At 43.3% G+C, this 20,429-nt stretch overlaps 1 protein-coding gene across 1 annotated transcript in view; it reads right to left on the minus strand.

Annotated features, from left to right (window-relative positions):
- Positions 1-9,880: 9,880 nt before the first annotated feature.
- Positions 9,881-20,429, minus strand: part of CRHBP (corticotropin releasing hormone binding protein) — a 108,798-nt gene continuing 98,249 nt past the window's right edge. The window contains exon 7 of the mRNA XM_069218213.1: positions 9,881-10,564. Within this exon, the coding sequence (XP_069074314.1) occupies positions 10,401-10,564 (164 nt within the window). The 3' untranslated portion in view covers positions 9,881-10,400. The remainder of the gene's footprint in view (positions 10,565-20,429) is intronic.

Here is a 20,429-nt window from a genome sequence, read left to right on the forward strand (position 1 = left end):
AGGTAGCAAGGGTGGGCAGTCAAAGGCTTCTGAGGAAGGTAGTGTGAAGGACAGAAGCTCAGAACACAACAGTCAAACCAGCAGACACACTCATTAATTGTTCAGCCAAGTGCTTGTCTTTTTGTAGAAGTAAGTGCTTTAATCAAACAACAAAACAGAATAATACACAACACAATTAAATTAGCCAATACAGGGTTGTATCCCTGATTGTACCCTTAGTGAGCCCCACCCCCTTGCCTTTAGTATCCTCATCCAACTTGGGTCCTCCTAGCAATCACAACTCCCCATGTTCTGTGCAGAGATAAGGATTAGGCACATATTAGGTCACTGTTTGCCACCTTTAGGATTTAGATGCACAATTCATCCAAAAGTCTTGATCTCAGGTTTAAGTCTGGCAGAAAGTCTTAAGTCTGAAGGCTTTCCTCTCAGTGCGCCACAGTCCTTTACTCAGGTCACGGTCAAAAACTTGCAACACCTGCACAGTGACCTCTTAGGACGGGTGATGTGGCTCACGTGCTACACACTTTCATCTCTATGGCAGCCTATCCCCAGCACCACTATGGTAGATAATTACAGGTCCACAATCATCTGTAGCATGCAGTGAGTCAGTTCTGCATCACAGCACGATTTCTTGAGTAGCTGTGGCCACCTAGGTCAACCAGGTTTTCTCTGCGGAAATGTGTCAGCATTGTTGATTGATCACAGCTGTTCCAGGCATCATGGCATGACTTTTTTAGCAATTGCGGCCTCCCAGACCAACTGACCTCCTTCAGCTGTAGTGCTCAGTTGTGGCCTCCATGGCTGACCGGGCTCCACTCATCTGTGTTGCGTCTTATTTCTGTGGTCAGCAGCCGCTGCACAGGCTTGGACATAGCCACACTCAATTTTCTGAAGTCTTAGGGGCAGTTTGAAGGAAGAACCACCCAGAGAGACCTGAAGGCCCACTATCATGACAGATTGCTCCTGGCTTTACTCTCCAATGTTATCAAATATCCCTGCGTGGGCCTCATTCTGGAAACACCATGGCCTTTTCCTCCTGGAAGTCTCTCATCCTGCAGGGCCAGGCACACTCCTACCTTCTCTCATCAGGCAGGCAGCTGTCTAGGCACTAGACAGACCCTCATGTCCCGCAGCAGAAAGTGCAGATTTCAGTTGGTGATGTCAGTGGCAGCCACTTGTCAATGGGCATGGCGGGGTTATTAAAAAAAAGTAATAAAAAACGTACCTGTATGTTGGGAGAGACGGTTCCGTCACTCCCTCTGTCATACTCGGATTCCCGGAAGCACAGGGCTTCCAGACTCCCCTCCAATCACAATGCTGCTGTCAACAGCATGACAGCAGCATCATGATTGGTCTGAGTGCCCTGCTTTGGCGCTCAGACAGGGAGTAGGGCGTAGGGCCCTGTGCACTAGAAATGCAAGGTGCGCATGACTGTTTATCCGGCCGAACACGGCCGGCCAAAACATCATGCACACTTATGTGCACTCACTACTCTGCCTTCTGCCTCCAGCCTACCTCCTCCTCCAGCCCCGCCCGTCCTAACCTGGCTCCCCGAGGAAAAATAAAATAATAATAACATTTTACAAAGCTGTGAGGCGACGCTCCTTCACCTTAGCAGAGGAGCTGCCGCTGGGTGATGCCCTCTCATCTCAAGAAGACTGTCTCTCAGGCAGGCTCCAGCCCTGCTTACAAAGCATCTCTTTGAGTGCTCCGTGGAGCAGTTTCTTTGTTAGTCAAAAAGAACGTGGGACTGGAACAAAATGGGGTGGATTGGATCACATATTAATGCATTTTGTTTCGAGATAAGGGATGTGGATCCATTGTCTCAAACCTCAGAATCGATTTAGGTTGGCTTTCCTTTCGAGTGTCATTCTAAGGCTATTTGTCTTACTCAGCTTTTCTTTAAAGTGATGGTTTTCAGACCAGGCTGCACTTGGGCTGCCACCAAGCAGGAATACTCATCACATGGGCACAAAAATGTATGAGCTTTCTGCATCTGACTGTCATTGGACTTTCTAAGGCAGTAATCAACAGCAGCAAAAAATACAGGCTTGGCGTTGGAACTTCCTGACTGTGAGCAACAGAAACTGCAGTACCACACTTCACCCTTACCATCTACCAAATGGCAGTGCCCAGTAGAGCTAATCAGAATCCTCTTGCTAACAAATGGCCTGATTACCACCTTGGCGGATAGGATACTCTGTCACAAACATGAGAGATATTCCACCCGCTGTTTTACAAGTTCCATAGAATATAATGGAACTTGTAATATGGTTGACGGGATATCCGTCACGTTTGTGACAGAGTATCCCACCCATAATCAGGCCTAAAGACTTCATGGAATTCCTAAGGGTGGGCCTCTATCCATCCTCCTCACTTCACTGTCTGGATTGCCAACTTCTAGCCATAGGAATGCAGGCAATCCATTTCCTCTTTCTAGGGAAGTTGTCCTCATCCTCTATCTTGTACCAAGCAAAACGGATTCCATTGGTTTCAGTACTCAGACTCATACACACACACACTCACACACACACACACACACACAAATGCACACACAGAGTCCTAGTAACACACATATATCACAGGTTCACTGTATGCACACAGACCCTTGACATACACACAGGATGTTCTGGGTTTCACAGTGGAACATTACACCAGAGGGGCCAGTAGGCCACACTCGACTGCCACAGATAAAAAGGTCTGGTCCATTATAAATCACACACTGCAATGCTTTGTCACCCTCTCTATGGGCTGCACACAGGACTGGGTAAGTAGTTCTCTGCCTGCTATAAAGGCATGATGGATTCCCAGGGCCCAAGTCACGTCCTGGAACTCACATTGTCTGGTAAGCGCATTCCACTTCCCACAACCAACCAGTCTACTGGTAAAAGTATTACCAAAGGTGTGTAATGAATTCATCTGTGTCACGCTTTCATGGCAAGCATCATTTGCAGGTGATGCAATGACAGCATTTTTAGAAGAAAAAGACAAAGAATGGCCAAATATAGAAAGCATAGATGGATGGTAACTAGAAGAAGAGAGTCAAGAGAAGAAGAAAGAAACAGGCGTATGAGAACTAGGAAAGGAAATGGGGTGGGGAGAGAAATTGAGGAGGGGTGGTGCTTTAAAGAGTGAGGGCGTGAGAGAGAGAAAGGCTTGGACGCGTTCAATAATGCTAAAACCATTGAATATCTCGATAAGCCTGATTATCTTCCTTTCCCAAATGCAGTTAAATGTAGACAGGGGAAATCTACAAATCTGGGTATTATGAACATGGCTAATCCAAGGAGCATACTGCTTTCTATGCAAGTGTGGGGCGTGCTCCTATTGTGCACACACAGCTAATGACAATGTGAAAAGAGTGAGGAAGGTGCATGAGTTTGAAGGGACATAAGTGGTATGGACTTTGTATTGAGAGCATGGCATGTTACTACAGAACACATGTACTGAGACCAATGTAGAGATCGGGTCATGGTCCTGCAATGCATAAGTACTTTGGCTCAAAGGGAAAACATTCCCATTATCACAAATGGGAGCAAATCACATGCCATATATGGACAAATATATTTTTGGATACAATTATAAATGTTATATTGGTGCAGCTGTAAGCTGCCAGCTCATGCCACGCTGGGGGACATGCATGCTGCAAGTTGTACACACTGAAGTTCACCAAAGTAACGCACAGTAGTGCTACAAGCTACTTTGGATCAAGGGGACATTTCATGAGTGGTAAATGTGTGTTCTCATGCAACTACTGAAGGGTTTTGACGGAAATCTTTATCTACTAACATTGGTACACAGTGATTTTTGCATCAAAAACATTTGAATAGCAGGCCTCCTACACAAAGCCAAAGGGTGAAGGTGCACACAATGTTTGTTCTGGAGATAAGTTCATTTTCACACAGCACACATGAGCTTCTTTGAATATAATTGTGTAGAAGCATTCCTAAAAGGTCCTTTCTCAATTGCCTCCTGTTCTTGCACATGCCTATGAGCCGAGTGCACAGTCTCCTCTTTGCAGCAGTGCTTTACTTTCTTTTGGTGCACTACCTTACCATAGGACATGAAGTTCAATTATCTTCTGTGTGTGTTAATACGCAGTGAGCCATACTGTATGTTTACAGAGTAGCAGACACCACTACGCTGCTATTGATGCCAGTCTTGCCTTTCACTATCAAGGAGTTATACGACCAATCCCTTAGGGTTACCATGATCCCACCTTGTGCACATTACAGCTTGTCTCAGCCTCTCCCATCACCGCTCAACCTCTGGCCCTATGCGTGGTTATTCAATAACCAGACATCTTCACTTCCGTACAGTCATAAAAAGAAATGTCTTTCCTCAGGAGCAAGGCCCGTACCTTTTGCAAATTCATCCTGAATGAATTTAGGGCCTGATTTAGATCTTGGTGGAGGGGAATACTCTGTCACAAACGTGATCGATTTCCCGTCCACAGTATTACTATCACATCATATCCTATGGTGATTGTAATATGGTGGACAGGATATCCGTCACGTTTGTGATGGAGTATTCCATCCGTTGATATCTAAATCAGGTCGTTTGTTTTGGATTGGACCCATAGGAAAACACCAGTTTGTTCTGCAACTGTCCAGATCACAGATGAAAAGAGCTAGCAAATCAATTATTTTTCTTAAACTTTAAGGACATGTTTGACAAAGAGAAAAAGACTCAAAATTCAGCATGGACAAAACACACAATTGGGACGACAACTATGCAAGCTTCATGTAGACACCTTTGAGGAACAGCTTACTATAGTTTAAAGGCAAGTCCCTTAGCATGTGAACTGGGACCAAAGGTGGTCAAATTAATATTCCAATACATTTTTCAAATATTCCAATTGTGCTGGCCTGTTACACACATTTGCATTTCAAATATTAGGGCTCACATAGAGGAAGGCCTCAATGCCATATTTGCATTACCGTGTGGTACCACACCAAAACTGTAGTTGGATAATATATTTATTTGTTATATTATTGGCAATTACTGTCTCAGGTAGGGTGTATCCCATTTACTTAGAAACATTTGCCAGATTAGAAATGACTGATTCAAGCAGGACCCCATTGCTACAAGCAGGCAGTCCATTGGTCACTAACATCGGCAGGGGTTCCTATAAGAAAAGGTTGTGAAAAATGGTGCTAAAAGTTCCAGTCTACAACATAGGTCCTTAGACATTATGGATACAAATCCAGAGGTTTTACAAGCAGCTTTGAACTAAATGGATATTAATGAAAACCTATAGCACATCAGGGTCTGCCAGTGTGCCCAACAGCAATATTTCTCGCAGCAGCAAGGTACCAATAGATCTACAAGAAAGAGTGCCTTCTGAAGAATATGAAGCCCACTGGAAGAAATGTCGATTAAATCAAACGCCCGAGAAGTAGCAATCGTTTTTATTATTGTCCAGAACGTAACACCCATCACGGTTCCTGTGCCAGTTAACAGCCCAAAATGTCTGTGCCACAAAATAAAGTGCCATGAGAATTTCAGAAAGGATACTATTACATTTACAGAGTGTTGATATAGCACGGCTGGAATCTTCCAAAAAAGATGGATGTTGCTCAAGTACACTTTTTGCTCAGGACACTACTGATATGAAATTGTTCTGTGACAATATGACTTAATTCCCACCATACTGCTCAAATATAATAGAGCATTACACAATATGCCAGTATCTCAGGGTGAATACTGGTGCTCAAGTAGGCCTTAGCTGTTCATTGTGCAAGAGGACAAGCTGGCCATGCTAGTTGCTTACTCAGGAGGGACAACAACAGAAAAGAGGTCCAGGCAATAAAATAAAAGGGGCCCTCACTGGCGAATCTGATAGCTAAGAAAGTGGTCCACATTTACAAATTGGGTCAGTTTTGAACTTGTAAAGACACGCATTATTTGCAAGGTATGGGAGACTACATGCATTAGAGCTTGCTGCAGGCTCAATTTGTGTTAATATCTTGGAAATCAATGGCAATCAGCAGCCCACCAGGGCAAAATAGGCCAATACACTGAATTGTCAGATCATCCCTTCAGGCACTGCCTGATTGTCCTGTTAGCCAGTCCCACCCAGTGCTTACTTTGTTTGGACAGATGCAAGTTACTTATTTCCTCAAGTTGTTGAATGTACAAGCACAGGCACCATAGAGTAGTTTTACATTCAATTACAGGTAATGCCAAGCTTTAGAAACAGGTGAGGCTCCTAGCGTCTCCCCACCCCGCCAGCAGCGGGAGCTGAAAAATGAAGAATAAAAACAAAAAACAGTGTTTATGATCTTTTTATTTTTCAGGGGATGGGGCCACAGACTGAAGGCAGTGCGCATGTATGTTTGGCCCGCCATCCCGAGTCGGCCAAACACACATGGGCACTGTCCTCTGTTAAACCCTGCACTGTGTTGCCAGGTTGGAGAGAGCAGCCAGAGGCTCCCACTCTGTCTTGGAGTGCCAAGTCAGAGTGCTCCTGCCAATCCTAACACGGTCCTCTTGCAAGAGCAAAGTTAGGATTGGTTGCAGGCCAACCTGGGAGCCTGTGCCTGCAGCGAGTGAAGCGGAAGCCAGAAGAGCAGCAACGGCAGCGGCGGCAGCGGAGGTATGCTTCTTTTTTTAAAGTTTTCTTTATGCTGTTGTGCCCCCACCCCGACGCTTTGCCCCTACAAGAGCGTCCCTGTTTGGAAATATTATTCAGTGTATTACTACTTCTTAGTGAAACATTTTGTGAATGCATGTTAGGGATAAATTATCTCAAATGACTCCATGTATTGTGTCTGCTTTTTTGATGTAGGAAGCCCATTACATGTAGGCTTTCTGTGATCCTCCATTTTGATGTAATCACAAACAGTTTGCTGTGATTTTCTCTGTATTCCAGGGGTAAGCCATGAATACTCCTGGAAAAAAGCTGTACCCAGGAGCACTGCAGGAATAAGCCACACCAACTCACAGCAAAACCATTGTGAATTGTGCCCAACGGGTCACTATTGGTACTACTAAAATTGTTAACCATTTTATGCTGCACCGAGATTGATAGGGGAATGTCTGAATAGAGATCACAAATATTACCTTCATTTATCCTACCTGGGGGAGTGGAGGTAGCCAACACCAATCTCCCTCAAAGTGAGGTGAATCTCATTTCTAAAAATGGATAAGATGGAACTACAAGTTAGCTGTTAGAAGTAAACAATGAGTCATTGTTTTTTCCCAGTTCTAAAACTAGTTTGGTTCATTTCAGGGTGACTCTCTAATTGGTGATCTGTGGGCTTAAAAGTCAGCACCAATCAAGCAGTCAAGGTTTCACAAAAGGTGCCTGCCTGCCTTGGAGAATGAACGCAGAATATTTTTGGGACTGTTGCCCTCATTACCATTCAAGAACTAGCTTTTCCAATGAGTCACTCTAAGTGCCAAGAAGAGCTCCCATGCAGAGACTTTTTAAGGCATGGGAAAAGTGGGCTCTGGCAAAGGGCCCCCACCTTTCTAGGGGCTCCATCAGTAAGCTTTCAGGACAGTCCCAGACAGTGGTAAAACTAAAAAATGATGGGGCTCTCTGAACAATATGAAAAGAGGTTCCCAGGTCTGCAATATCTCATAAATATTCAAATGCTTTGCCATTAGTTGTCCCCTGAAGGATTAAAGGTTTGGGGGCCAACAAAGAGTGTTGTCAGTGATCGCACCATAGCAGCTGAGAGCTTGAATTAGCTGACAATGGATAAAGAATTCAGAGTTGTTCTGAGCAGGGGGCCCCAAATTATGTTCGGCCCGGCCCTCCAAAATCCTTAAGATGTCCGTGCTCCTATACATGGTTTTTGAATAAGGTAGTCAAAAGGAACAGGAATATTTCAACCAATGCTGCAGAGTCATCACAGAAATGTGAAGAGTCTGCTAAGAGGGCTGATATTCACAATTAGAGCTTTAGAATATTGGGAGTTCTGTTACAGACAATGAAACAGCTGTGAACGCTGAATTTTTAGTAATGAGTATTCATGTATTCTGAATGTTGAATTTGCATAGAAAATGAATTAATATAGAAAATAATGCACAACTTGGAAAATGTGCCTACTTGAATGGCCGCTAGTAATCACAAAGTGTCCTTATTATTGCTTATTAATATGAAATGTTGTGCTCCTGTTTACCTTAATGTAATAGCATGGTATACTACTGATTACTTATTATGTATTTGCTTTATTAAATTGCAGGCCCTGAGTTAGTGAGGTCTTGGGCCTAGCTGCACAGTGTCATGTTAAGTTTCACTGCTTAAATAATTCACATAAAATGGCTGTTTGAAGAGATGAATACTTGTATTGTTTTACTGCATTGACCAAACACTAGTAGATTGTTTTCTTTTCCCAGGAGAACTGCTTTCTAGAATATGCTGTATTAGCTGTCGTTCCAATGTAAAGTTTAGTGTGTGTGAAAGCGATGTTCTCAGGAGCTAACAAAGGATGACTGAAGGACAGAGAGATATAAAATTGTTACCTGACGAGTCTGACGAAGGGAACAGGAGAAGAGGAGCCAATCATCAACAAGTGAAAGGCAGTTTAGTTATATTTTAGATTTGAAGTTTCATTGGACTAAATGTAAATGTACAATTCTTTGACCAATGGCAACGTGGGAGGAGCTTTAGATGAATTTAACTTAGCCTCACTACACAGAGAGAGAAGTGTTCATTTTTTCCTAATTCTTTGCTGAGAAGCGCCATTCCAATCATTATCACCTTCCATGCTCATTTGAATTTGATTCCTTTACTTGGAGGATTCGAGCCTTAACTTTATTGCTTAGACTTTATGCTGAATGCTGATCCTTAGACTATGCTTTACAAATGGTTCGGATAGCTTAGAGTCCCTGCTCTGAACCATTCTCTTTCATGGTCTGATGCTGATGCTTACCAAACAGATGTCCAATTGACGAAGACTGTCGCAGCTTGCTGATCCTTTTCAAATGTTATTGTTTGATGTAATTTGTCTTTTGTTTTTCAGGTACCAACCGCTAATTTTGATAGAGCCATAGTTAGATTTTATTTCCAAATTTGTGTTAACTAAATTGTTTTGCATGAAGCCCAAACATGCTATTCTAATCAGAAGGTTAGCTAGGAGACTCACAGAGGATGTTTGCTAATTATTAACAACAGTTGACGTTTCTTTGCTGAATCTAAATGTATGCTATTTCTATTGTGCAGTTATTCTTCTTAGTGACTTGTACTGTAATCCTAGAATGCGTAACCATACATGTTTCAGTTAAATTGAGATTCTTTAGAAGATTTGGTCAACCGGTGTTGTTTCTGAATGTGTATCACTTGATATTGAGAGTACGTTACGTGATATTAGCATTGTTAACATAGGGAAGTAAACATTCTAACTTTTACATAAAGGTGTGGTTATTAATGGCCAAAGGGGTTATGGTGTGTGGAATTACTGGCTCCAAAGATTTTGGATAACATTGGTTGATATTGTTCTAGATTTGTATTGAAATTGAGTCCTATGGTGGGATTTACTCTAAGCGCAGTCAAAAGGTCCATCGAACCTCTAGCGCGTCCCCTTCTAAACTAAACATGAGAAATCAAATAAGGTCAGACACGCTAAACACAGCTCAAGCTCAAATGCATGACTTCCCCATCCTCCCTGATATTGGTGTGAACTGCAGTTCGTAGGTTGAATCCAAACAGGGATGAGCTGACCCTTCCTCTTTCCAAAGCTGGTAAACCGATTATCATTTTACCTCTACTAAAACCGCTATATCGAAGTAATCTACTGTGTTTATGTTGTCATTTTCTACGTGTCTACTTCAGCGTCTACAGGCTAACTGAAAAGAATCATGTAGGACACGTGTCTGCCTTCGCTTGGTATATATTTATTTATGTTTGAACTTCTGTAAAGAAAAAATGTTCATGCTAGACATCTTTATTATAAACAAGTAATTATACATAAATAATAATGCAATAATATTATAAACACAACATATTTTACATTGACAATGTTTTTTTGTATTATAAAATCGACTTGCAGCCACCAGCTATGTTATCTTTTATTTTCGACCGATATAAAAAGATTGCATTCATTGACTGTGAAAGCGTGTCCTGTGTACTCGCCAGTCATATAAATGAATTTATTAAAAATAATGTCCTCTTTCGAATGCACTCTCTTTATTTCTGTTTCACCTGAAGTATTTGTAAGACAGCTAGGCCCATTTATAAACATAAATCAGACTTCAAACAAAACTTCTGGAAATGTAAAAGCATGTAAAATGATGGTTTAATTTTGAATAATGTTGGGAGCAGACAGGTATCAGAACTCTAAAGTGATTCTACAAATTATGTAAGTGACGTCGACAAGGCTGAATGGGATTGACTCCTCCACAGTAACGCCATTTTGTGAAAAGTGTTAACATGTTTGATAGCGCATCACTCAGTCTTTGGGGAAACAGACGTCTTCCACACTGTTTCCTTGCTCATTTTCCTCCAGGTCATCTCGGCGATCAAGCTGATTGTACTCAAACGTCACCCGGTTAATAAATTTACCGCTGGATACCATCCGCACTACGGCATTGTCACATCCAATCTTCATTCGAGCTAACAGAGAGAAAACAGCTGTATCAGATGAGCCTATCTCAACATCTGACATATTTATTTCATTTTTAAAAACACATTACATTTTGACAGTAAGCTTTTTTTGCATTCAAACATTTGTTTATTGCCAACAGACACACGTTTTTAGAATGTAGAGCTGAACATTTCGAAACAATTACATATAAATCATGCATTTGGCTAACCAATCATCCCTCCAAAACCTCACCACTGACAAATAATGATCTACTCTTGGTTTTGGTGAGAGGATTACTTAATAATTTACACTCGGGTATACATTTTTATAAATGTTCACTTGCCCTCGGGCAATCTGTGTTCTGAGTCTGTGAGGCTTCATTTCAGCAGAGGTGATCAAGATAGAGGCAGGACATGCAATCTATGGACATTAGAGAGCTGTTAGGTGTCTCAGTGTCCATTTATCACAACATGTATCAATCACCCATGCAATAATTTACTTTAGTGGTCACTAATAAACATTAATAGTGAGGAGCGTAGTTTAAACATTATCTATTTTAGATGTGGAATGCTTATATTAACAACGCTAATATTATTAATTGAAACGTATTTTAAACGTGGAGAATTTTCACATGCATAAACTAATGTCGACTGTAAGAAATAATTGCTTGAATTATAACTAATTGAATATGTTAATACGTACGATGATTGCATTTTATTAGAATCCATAAGCCTTAAGTTAGCGTGAGTCGAAAACTAGCTGTGTAGCTCTCATATAAAGCATATTTTTCTGTTTCTCCAGTGTGCTGACTTGCAAAAGGCCATGACCCAGCATTTGTTCTTTTTCTCCGCTTATTGTATCATTGACCGTTATATTCTCATCCGCATGCTAGTTGCTTTAGGATAAAGTTGAACGCTTTGCAACAAAATATGGACACTTTCAAGGACACTGAACCACGGAAAAGAGAACTCTTGACCCAAAGAACGTGCCAGAAAATGAAGTAACCCCGGATATGCCACCTACGAAAGACGTCAATTATGAAGACCAATCAGAAAGATGTCAATTATCGTAGAATGACAAATGCATTACTTAATGTATAATTTGATAGGTTACAGATAGTGGGGTGTAGTGATTATCCAATAGAATTTTGGGGGAATGTATTACGAAAAAGGGATAAAAACCCATGACACAAGAGACTCGAGAGCGCTAGGTAGGGAATGATATCGATTGCATCCAGAAACTCTGTCACTCTGTTTGGTGATTTGAGACTTAATAAAACCATCCTCACCCTTAGTCGCCCCATTGCACTTTCCTCCTTATGAGGGAAGTGTCCCCTGTCCATAGACTAGATAGACTGACGGCGATCTAACTGATGTCCTGAAGACGAAGACTGATCCTGTATGCTGACCTATTCTGAGGAGGGTAATTATGTTGTTGCTATTGAAATTCATTTATTTGCCTTTTCTTTCTAGGTACCAACTGCTGTGCATTTTTGATTAGAGACCTTAGTTAGATGTTTTCCAAATTGATGTTCTAAATTGTTTTGCATGAAGTCCAACATGCTGATGCTAATTGTGGATAGTTGAGGCATTTCATCTTGACTGACGTAACTGACGTGACTGACGTGGTGCTATGCTGAACTAAACATATATGAGGTTTTATACGTCTAGATTTGTTTATCTTCATATTACCATCTTATGTCTGTAATCTTTGCATTATTACCACATTGTGACTATGCTCTTTTGCTTCTTGGATTGAGATTAATACATTTGCTATTAGATTGTAATCAATAGGGAATAAAATTCACAAAACTTCAATAAGGTGTGGTTATTCATGACTGAAAAGTCATGGTTGCGCCAAAGGTTTAACTAATGTCTAAAGTGAAATATATTGTGGTGATATATGTTGACAATATTATTGATATATTGCTTGATATATCGATCAGTTATCTCGTCTTACGGTGTCTCACCACTGGGTCCAAAGATTCATCGGCCTAAAACGAGTCCTGATGTGTATAAATTTACATAGAAGGACGCGTTAGCAGTTCTGGTAGCAGAGCGACGGTTTGGCCCTTGGGGGCCCTAGGACGGAGTTTCATTGTTTAAATTGTTTTTCTGTGATAATGCAATTTGGAGAGATGATGGGTTGCTAAGTTCGCCATGGCTTTCCCGGGATCTCGGAGCCTGCCTAAATGAGTTGGGAATGTTCTCGCCGCCATAGTGTGCGTGGTTAGGGTCTTTGCGCTTACCTAAGCTTATGCATCTTGCAGGTGGTTGTGAAAATTTTGTATGTATTTAGGCCAAATTAAGTGTTGTTTAGCAGGAGTAGGCGTACTCCACAGTATGAGAGTAGGGAAGTTGGCGTACTTCATGTGAATGTAGCGCTTGTTACTCAAAAAATAATTATCCACGTGGTTGGTTGTCGTGTACGGACCTGTCGAGGTCTAAGACTCCGGAGTATGATGATAAATGTGGTTTATGTTGTAATCTGTGCGGTTTAGTAGGTCAATCGGGCATGGTTGACAAGTCGAGTTTGAGTTATGATGCATGTATGAAACCTTCGATGGAGATTTGACAAATTCTAAAGTGCACTAGAAGGAGTCATTGACAAGTCGAGAGTAGAATTTGCGGGTTGAATTCTACTTGCGTATGCGGGAACTGAGAAGGAGAGAGTAGCGGCCGAGGCTTCAAGTGAAATCTCTGTAAAGTTCTGAAGCGAATGTGTTACCCTTCCTGTAGTAAACCGACAGATTTGTGTTGTCATTTTAAGGTGCTCGCAATAATTGCATTAGTTGTATGAGTTGTAAGGATCAGTGAAGGGCGGACAAGCCGCAAGACTTTGTCAGCTGCAGTGTGTGTGAGTGTCACGTCAGTGGTGCCGCGCTGAGATAGGTCAGATGTCGAGAGGGGTCGCGCACGGATTGGCTGCCGTCCGTGAGAGGCAATAGGTTGAGAAAGGGCAGGTGAAGAGTGTCCTGGGAACTAAGCCATTTCTGATTAAATACGAAATAAAGAGTATCGCAAAAATGAATTTTGTCAAGGCATTCAAGAGTGCTCTAAAGGGAGATGTATATATTGTAGCAACTGATGGGGAACCTACACCACCTGAGGGTACTCCGGCTTACATGGTGATGGAAGAGAAAGGTGTCGCACCCTGTTTATGGATGAAACAGTGGCGCAAATTAACAGAAAAAGAAGGATGTTTAGCGTTTCCAGAGCATGGGACGTTTAATCCAAAGGTATTAGAAAATCTGAGGTGGATGTTAAGTACACAGAAGCCACCTCCGAGACCGGCACAATACGAGGCTTTAGCGATTTGGGACTTAATGGCTCTTAGACACAGACAAGAAAGGTTTCAGAGAAGACTGAGAAGGGCAGAAAAATCATATGCAGAAGCTAGGTGGGACAACGAGAATAAAATGTGGAGAAGGGGAATCGTGGATGGTTTGAAGTTATTCCCAGCAATAACCCAGGGAGAAGAGACACAGGGAAAGAAAGCCTCCTGTAAAACCGACAAAGATTCTGGTAAAACTAAAGAAAATAAAAGGTCCTGGGAAGAAGAAGATGATTCAGATGATGAGGAATTTATGGATAGATTGTAACATGATCACCCGCCACCGTATGCGGTGAGCGACAGTGCTCCAAGCACTAGCTTGGATCCTGGGATCCAGACGCAGGAGAAGGGAGTTACTGATACGGTACAGACTAGCGATACAGCTTTGATACAGAATGGTGTCAGTGTACCCACTGCACCAGACTTACCGATACAGTTGCAGCCTCCAACGCAGATAAAGAGAATTTACCCTGATGTTCCAGTGCTTGAGACTACTACGAACTTGATAGTGCCGCCAGACCCGATATACACAAAGCCAAAGTTAAAACAGATTGAATCGACCCCGAAGCTAGTGTCTCAACCGCCACAGCTGATACCTGGGTATAACCCTGTAGCGGGACCACCGTTAGTACCTGTACCGGGTACACTGGAGCAGACCTATGGTGTTGCGGCTCCAAGAAGTCTGGGTTTCGGTCAGACACCTGCCGCTATATCGTTACCTATTACTGTTGGTCCCCCAGTGCCATTGTATGCGCAAGATAAAACAGGGATGTGTGATCAAGGAGTTATGACTCAGGAAGCGATAATAGGAGGGCCTATGAGAACTCCACAAATAATGGCCCCGGGAGAGCAAGTTAACGAGCCACCGAGAGCCTTGATGGACCTTAGTCCAGTAGGGGCACCTCTCGAAGCGATGCGTCAAGCAGGGTTGGGAGTTTTAACTCCCCAAACCATGAGTACAAATACTTCACACTCTCCAATGATACATGCAGGGAACATTTCACTGCAGGGTTTTACAGTACAACAGTTAAATGAGTAGTTAGAGAAAACTTGTACCTCACAAAAGACTACAGTAACCACAGTTGAACCTGAGAAAGAAAAACAAGACGAATACTTGAATATTGTACGACTAGGGACAGAAGCTGCCGAGTTAGTGGAAGGAACAATGGGAGTAAATAGGTTGGAATCATACACTGAGGCAGAATTGAGATACTTATGTCCCAAGATTACCAAAGAGGTAGGCAAAGTACATCAGAGATTAGCGAATTTGGCAGACAAATACAATATCGATATCGGAAATACTAAACATTTGAAAAGAAGTTACAGATTAGATTTTGACTCCAAAGATTTTGAACACATGAGATCTGCAGGCATGAAGGCACACCTGAGAGAACTGTTGCAAAGTGCACAGATTTGGGGTGCATTGGAGAAATGGGAAGGCCGATGGGCGAAGAAAAGAGATAAGAGAAAGGGAGATAGTCCAGGGTCCAGTGAAGTTAGGACCTCACCTAATCTGGATTCAGTAAAAATCTTACCTATGAGAGAGACAGCTGGTGGTGTTTTAGTGCATGTGCCATGGACTAGAGGAGACATTTTATCCTTTACGAATGATTATCCTAGGCTAAGAGAGAAGCCGATCGAGTGGTATCAACAAACGGACAGGTTCGTGAAGCTTGCAAAGTGTCTCTGGGAAGACTTGAATACTTTCTTTGAGATCATTGTTCCGCCGGATTTGTGGCTCGAGTGTAAGAGAGGGGTAGATTGGCCCACGAAGGAGCCGGCAAGAGATAAGGTGACTGGAGCACCATCAGAAGAGGTGATGAAATATTATCATAAAGTGATTGAGTTCTTGAAACAAAAGGTGTCGCCGAAGGTGACCGATTGGCAGAAAATCGACCGGACCTCTCAAAAGGTTAAGGAGTCAATACATTTTTATTACGAGAGGTTATTGAAAGCGTTCAAACATTACAGTGGTACTGAGACTATCGAACCGAAGGACATGAATCACCTTGTGTTTAGATTCGTCGAAGGGCTAAGACCAGAGGTCAGCCAGATGATTAAGAATCATTTGATTTGTTGGCAAGCTAAACCGATTGATGAGGTGTTGCAGTATGCGAAATACTGTAGTGATGAGATTGAGTTGAAGCAGAAAAAGTTGAAGGAAAAAGTGATGGTGATGCAGATAAGGGCTGCACAAGCTGGAATACAGGGAAATGGAGTTCAGCAAATGATACAGCAACAACCGCAAATGAATGGTGTGTTTCAGGCACAGCCGAGAGGCAGAGGTCGAGGGTTTGTGAACCGTGGTTCGGACATGAATAATGTTGTTATTCAAGATGACGGTCAAGGAGTGAAAAAGATGTCACCATGTCACGCGTGCGGGGGCGTGGAGCATTGGAAACGGGATTGTCCGAATATGATGCAGGATGGTGCAGTTCAGCAAAGCATTAATGTCGGTACATTACAAAATCCACGAGGTCCAAAAGTGAGACATCAAAACCTGAATTTTCAGAATAATTTGGTACAAATGCGAGGGGTACAGCCCATGCAGCAGATGCAAATGCCGCGTTTTCAGTCAGTACCAATGCAACCAGTGCAGCAGCAGATTCCTATGGTGCCTAGACAGCAAATGCAATTGCCAATGGCTCCGATGGGACAGCAACAGGTGATGCTTCCTCAGCAGGTCACAGGCCAGGTAACCAATCAAAACAAGACTGTGCAACAATTCCCATTATGAGGTGAAAGTGGCATGAATGAGGATTGGTCAGATGACAGCTCAGATAGCGAAGAGTGCAGGCTTGCAGCATCTTTAGAGGTGGATCAGAGAGGCCCATATGTAGAGGGAAAAGTAATGGGCTATAAGGTTTCATTTTTATTCGACACAGGAGCTACACGCTCTACAGTTCGAAGTGCAGAAGTCCCGAGATTACCTCTCTCAGGGCATACTATATGAGTGGTTGGTGTGGCAAACCAGTACCTGACTAATCCGATTACTGATCCGGTGCAGGTTGAAATTGGTAATTTCCAAGGCCTGCATAGATTTGTTGTATGCGATTCAAGGCCAGTATCCTTACTAGGAAGGGACTTACTATGTAAGACAAAATGTTCGATTACCTGTTCCAACGATGGAATAGAAGTACAAACAAACAGTGACGATGAGGGAGATGAGAGTCAATTTATAGAGGAAGGAGGAGAGACAAATGAAGACTACCCTTTGATTACTTTATTCCCAATGCATACTTTGATTGACCTACCTGTTTATCTACAAGGGACCGTAACAGAGAAAGTATGGGATTTGACTAGGAAAGAAGTAGGGTTGATAAAAGGAGTAGAACCAGTCAAGGTTCAGATAAAGCCGAATGCAGTGTTCCCACAAGTGCCGCAATACCACATGACCCAGGATGTCCTCATTGAGGTGTCACAAATAATTGCAGATTTTCTCAGACAGGGAGTCCTGAAAGAAGTTTTGAGCAGTCCATGTAACTCACCCATCATGGGTTTAAAGAAGCCCTGTGGAAAAGTTCGAATTGTGCAGGATTTGAGAAAAATAAACGAAATTGTGATACCTAACCCAGCAGTAATAATGTTTCAGGTTCCTTGTAATGCTGAATGGTTTACTGTGGTAGACCTATCACAAGCATTCTTTTCGATACCTCTTCATGAAGACAGCCAATTTTTGTTCAGTTTCAAATTCCTGGATAAGGTGTACAGTTGGTGCAGAATTCCTCAAGGGTTTTCTGAGTCACCATCCATCTTCAATCAGATATTGAAGAAGTACTTGGAACCTCTTGTGCTGGCTTTTAATTCGACTCTTGTGCAGTACATTGATGATTTGCTGATTGCATCCAAAACCAGAGACAGTTGTAAATATGATACCATTGCATTATTGAATCATCTGGGAAAGAATGGACACAAGGTGTCACCCAGAAAGTTGCAATACTGTCAAAAAGAAGTGAAATACTTGGGACATTTGATTGAGAAAGGGTCCCGAAGAATATCAAAAGAAAGAATAACAGCTGTTTTACAGTTGAATCCCCCAACAACAAAAAGAGACGTCAGGATGTTTTTGGGAATGGTGGGCTACTGTCGCCAGTGGATACCCAACTTCTCGATCATCTCAAAGCCTTTAATAAAATTGACAGGAAAGGAAGTCAAGGATGAGCCATACACAATAACTTTGACAAAAGAGGAGCTTGAATCATTTCTAGAATTAAAGGAATGCATGTGCAGGGCACCAGCATTAGGAATGCCTGACTATGAGAAACCTTTTCTGTTGTTCTGTCATGAACGTGATGATTGTTCTTTGTCTGTTTTAACACAGGTCCACGGAGATGCAAATCGCCCCGTAGCATATTTTTCAGCTACCTTGGACCCTGTCGCAGCAGCCTTACCGGGTTGTTTGCGGGCAGTTGCAGCAGTTGGTCAAAGCCTTTCACAATGTGAAGGCATAGTCATGGGATACCCTCTGACAGTAATGGTTCCGCATTCAGTTGAAAATCTGTTGACACGAACCAAGACCCAACACATGACAAATGCACGACTCACTAGATATGAGACGATTATACTGGGGTGACCAAATGTCACGCTAAAGAGATGCACTGTGCTGAACCCGGTAACCTTACTTCCAAATGAAAATACTGAAATCAAAGATTGGGAAGAATTTGAGCATGATTGTCTTGAGGTGACTGAGCTCTGTACCAAACCTCGCCCAGACATACAGGATACCCGGTTAAAAGAAAACGATTGCATTATGGTGGTCATTCTGACCCTGGCGGTCTTTGACCGCCAGGGCGGAGGACCGCGGGAGCACCGCCGACAGGCCGGCGGTGCTCCAATGGGGATTCCGACCGCGGCGGTAAAGCCGCGGTCGGACCGGCACCACTGGCGGGGTCCCGCCAGTGTACCGCGGCCCCATTGAATCCTCCGCGGCGGCGCAGCTTGCTGCACCGCCGCGGGGATTCCGACCCCCCCTACCGCCATCCAGATCCCGGCGGTCGGACCGCCGAGATCCGGATGGCGGTAGGGGGGGTCGCGGGGCCCCTGGGGGCCCCTGCAGTGCCCATGCCACTGGCATGGGCATTGCAGGGGCCCCCGTAAGAGGGCCCCTACATGTATTTCACTGTCTGCTGCGCAGACAGTGAAATACGCGACGGGTGCAACTGCACCCGTCGCACAGCTTCCACTCCGCCGGCTCGATTCCGAGCCGGCTTCATCGTGGAAGCCTCTTTCCCGCTGGGCTGGCTGGCGGTCTGAAGGCGACCGCCCGCCAGCCCAGCGGGAAAGTCAGAATTACCGCCGCGGTCTTTCGACCGCGGAACGGTAACCTGACGGCGGGACTTTGGCGGGCGGCCTCCGCCGCCCGCCAAGGTCAGAATGAGGGCCTATGTTTGTTGATGGGTCCTGTCTAAGAGATTCAGCAGGAACATTGAGAGCCGGTTACGCAGTATGTACCATAACTGGCATTGTCGAAGCCTCCTGGCTCGAGAAAGTGTTTTCTGCACAGGTGGCAGAATTAATAGCTCTTACAAAGGCATGCCACGCAGCTGTAAATTTGAAAGTCACTATCTATGCTGACAGCAGATATGGATTTGGAATTGTGCATGATTTTGGCCAACACTGGTCACAGAGGGGTTTCATGACCTCATCTGGTTCTCCTGTGAAAAATGGTGAACAAATAAGAGATTTGTTACATGCGATTCAGTTACCTCTTGAAATTGCCGTGGTGAAGTGCAGTGCTCACACCAGATCACAAGACTTTGTGTCTATGGGAAACAGTTATGCAGATCAGGTCGCAAGATTTTGTGCATTAAATTGTATATCGTTTAAAGAGCAGTGGGAATTGTTACCACAACCTGAAAATGACACAAGTTTAAGTCTAGCATTACGAGTGGTTGATACCTTAGATGAACTGAAAACATTACAAGGTCGTGCTAGCAAGGAAGAAAAACGTTCCTGGCAGAGAATGCAGTGTGTACAAAGGGCAGATGATCTATGGGTTTCAGAAGAGGGAAAACCGGTTCTGCCAAATAGTCTTTTGTCACAGTTTGCCCGATTGTACCATGGGCAGGCACATCTGGGAAGAGACGCCATGATCAGATCCTTTAAGATTGATTGGTTCAATCCAAAATTCAGACATGCCGCAGAAATCACTTGCCACAGATGTGTCATCTGTCAGCAGATGAATGCTGGAAAAGGAACTGTGGTAACTTTGAGTCACATTGGGAGAGCTGGAGGTCCATTCAACAAAATGCAAATGGATTTTATCGAAATGCCTGTTTGTGGTGGATTGAAGTACGTGTTGGTGATTGTGTGTGTTTTCAGTCATTGGATTGAGGCATATCCCACACGTAGGAATGACAGTCTTACAGTTGCAAAACTACTACTCAGAGAACTGATACCAAGATTCGGGTTTCCAGTTTCTATAGAATCAGATAGGGGGAGACACTTCGACAATGAGGTGATTAAACTTTTGTGTGCCGCACTCAACATTGAACAAAAGCTGCATTGTAGCTATCGCCCTGAAGCATCAGGACTAGTTGAACAGATGAATGGCACCTTAAA

This window comes from Pleurodeles waltl, chromosome 1_1 (genome assembly GCF_031143425.1).
Source record: "Pleurodeles waltl isolate 20211129_DDA chromosome 1_1, aPleWal1.hap1.20221129, whole genome shotgun sequence".
Classification (NCBI taxonomy): Eukaryota; Metazoa; Chordata; class Amphibia; order Caudata; family Salamandridae; genus Pleurodeles; species Pleurodeles waltl.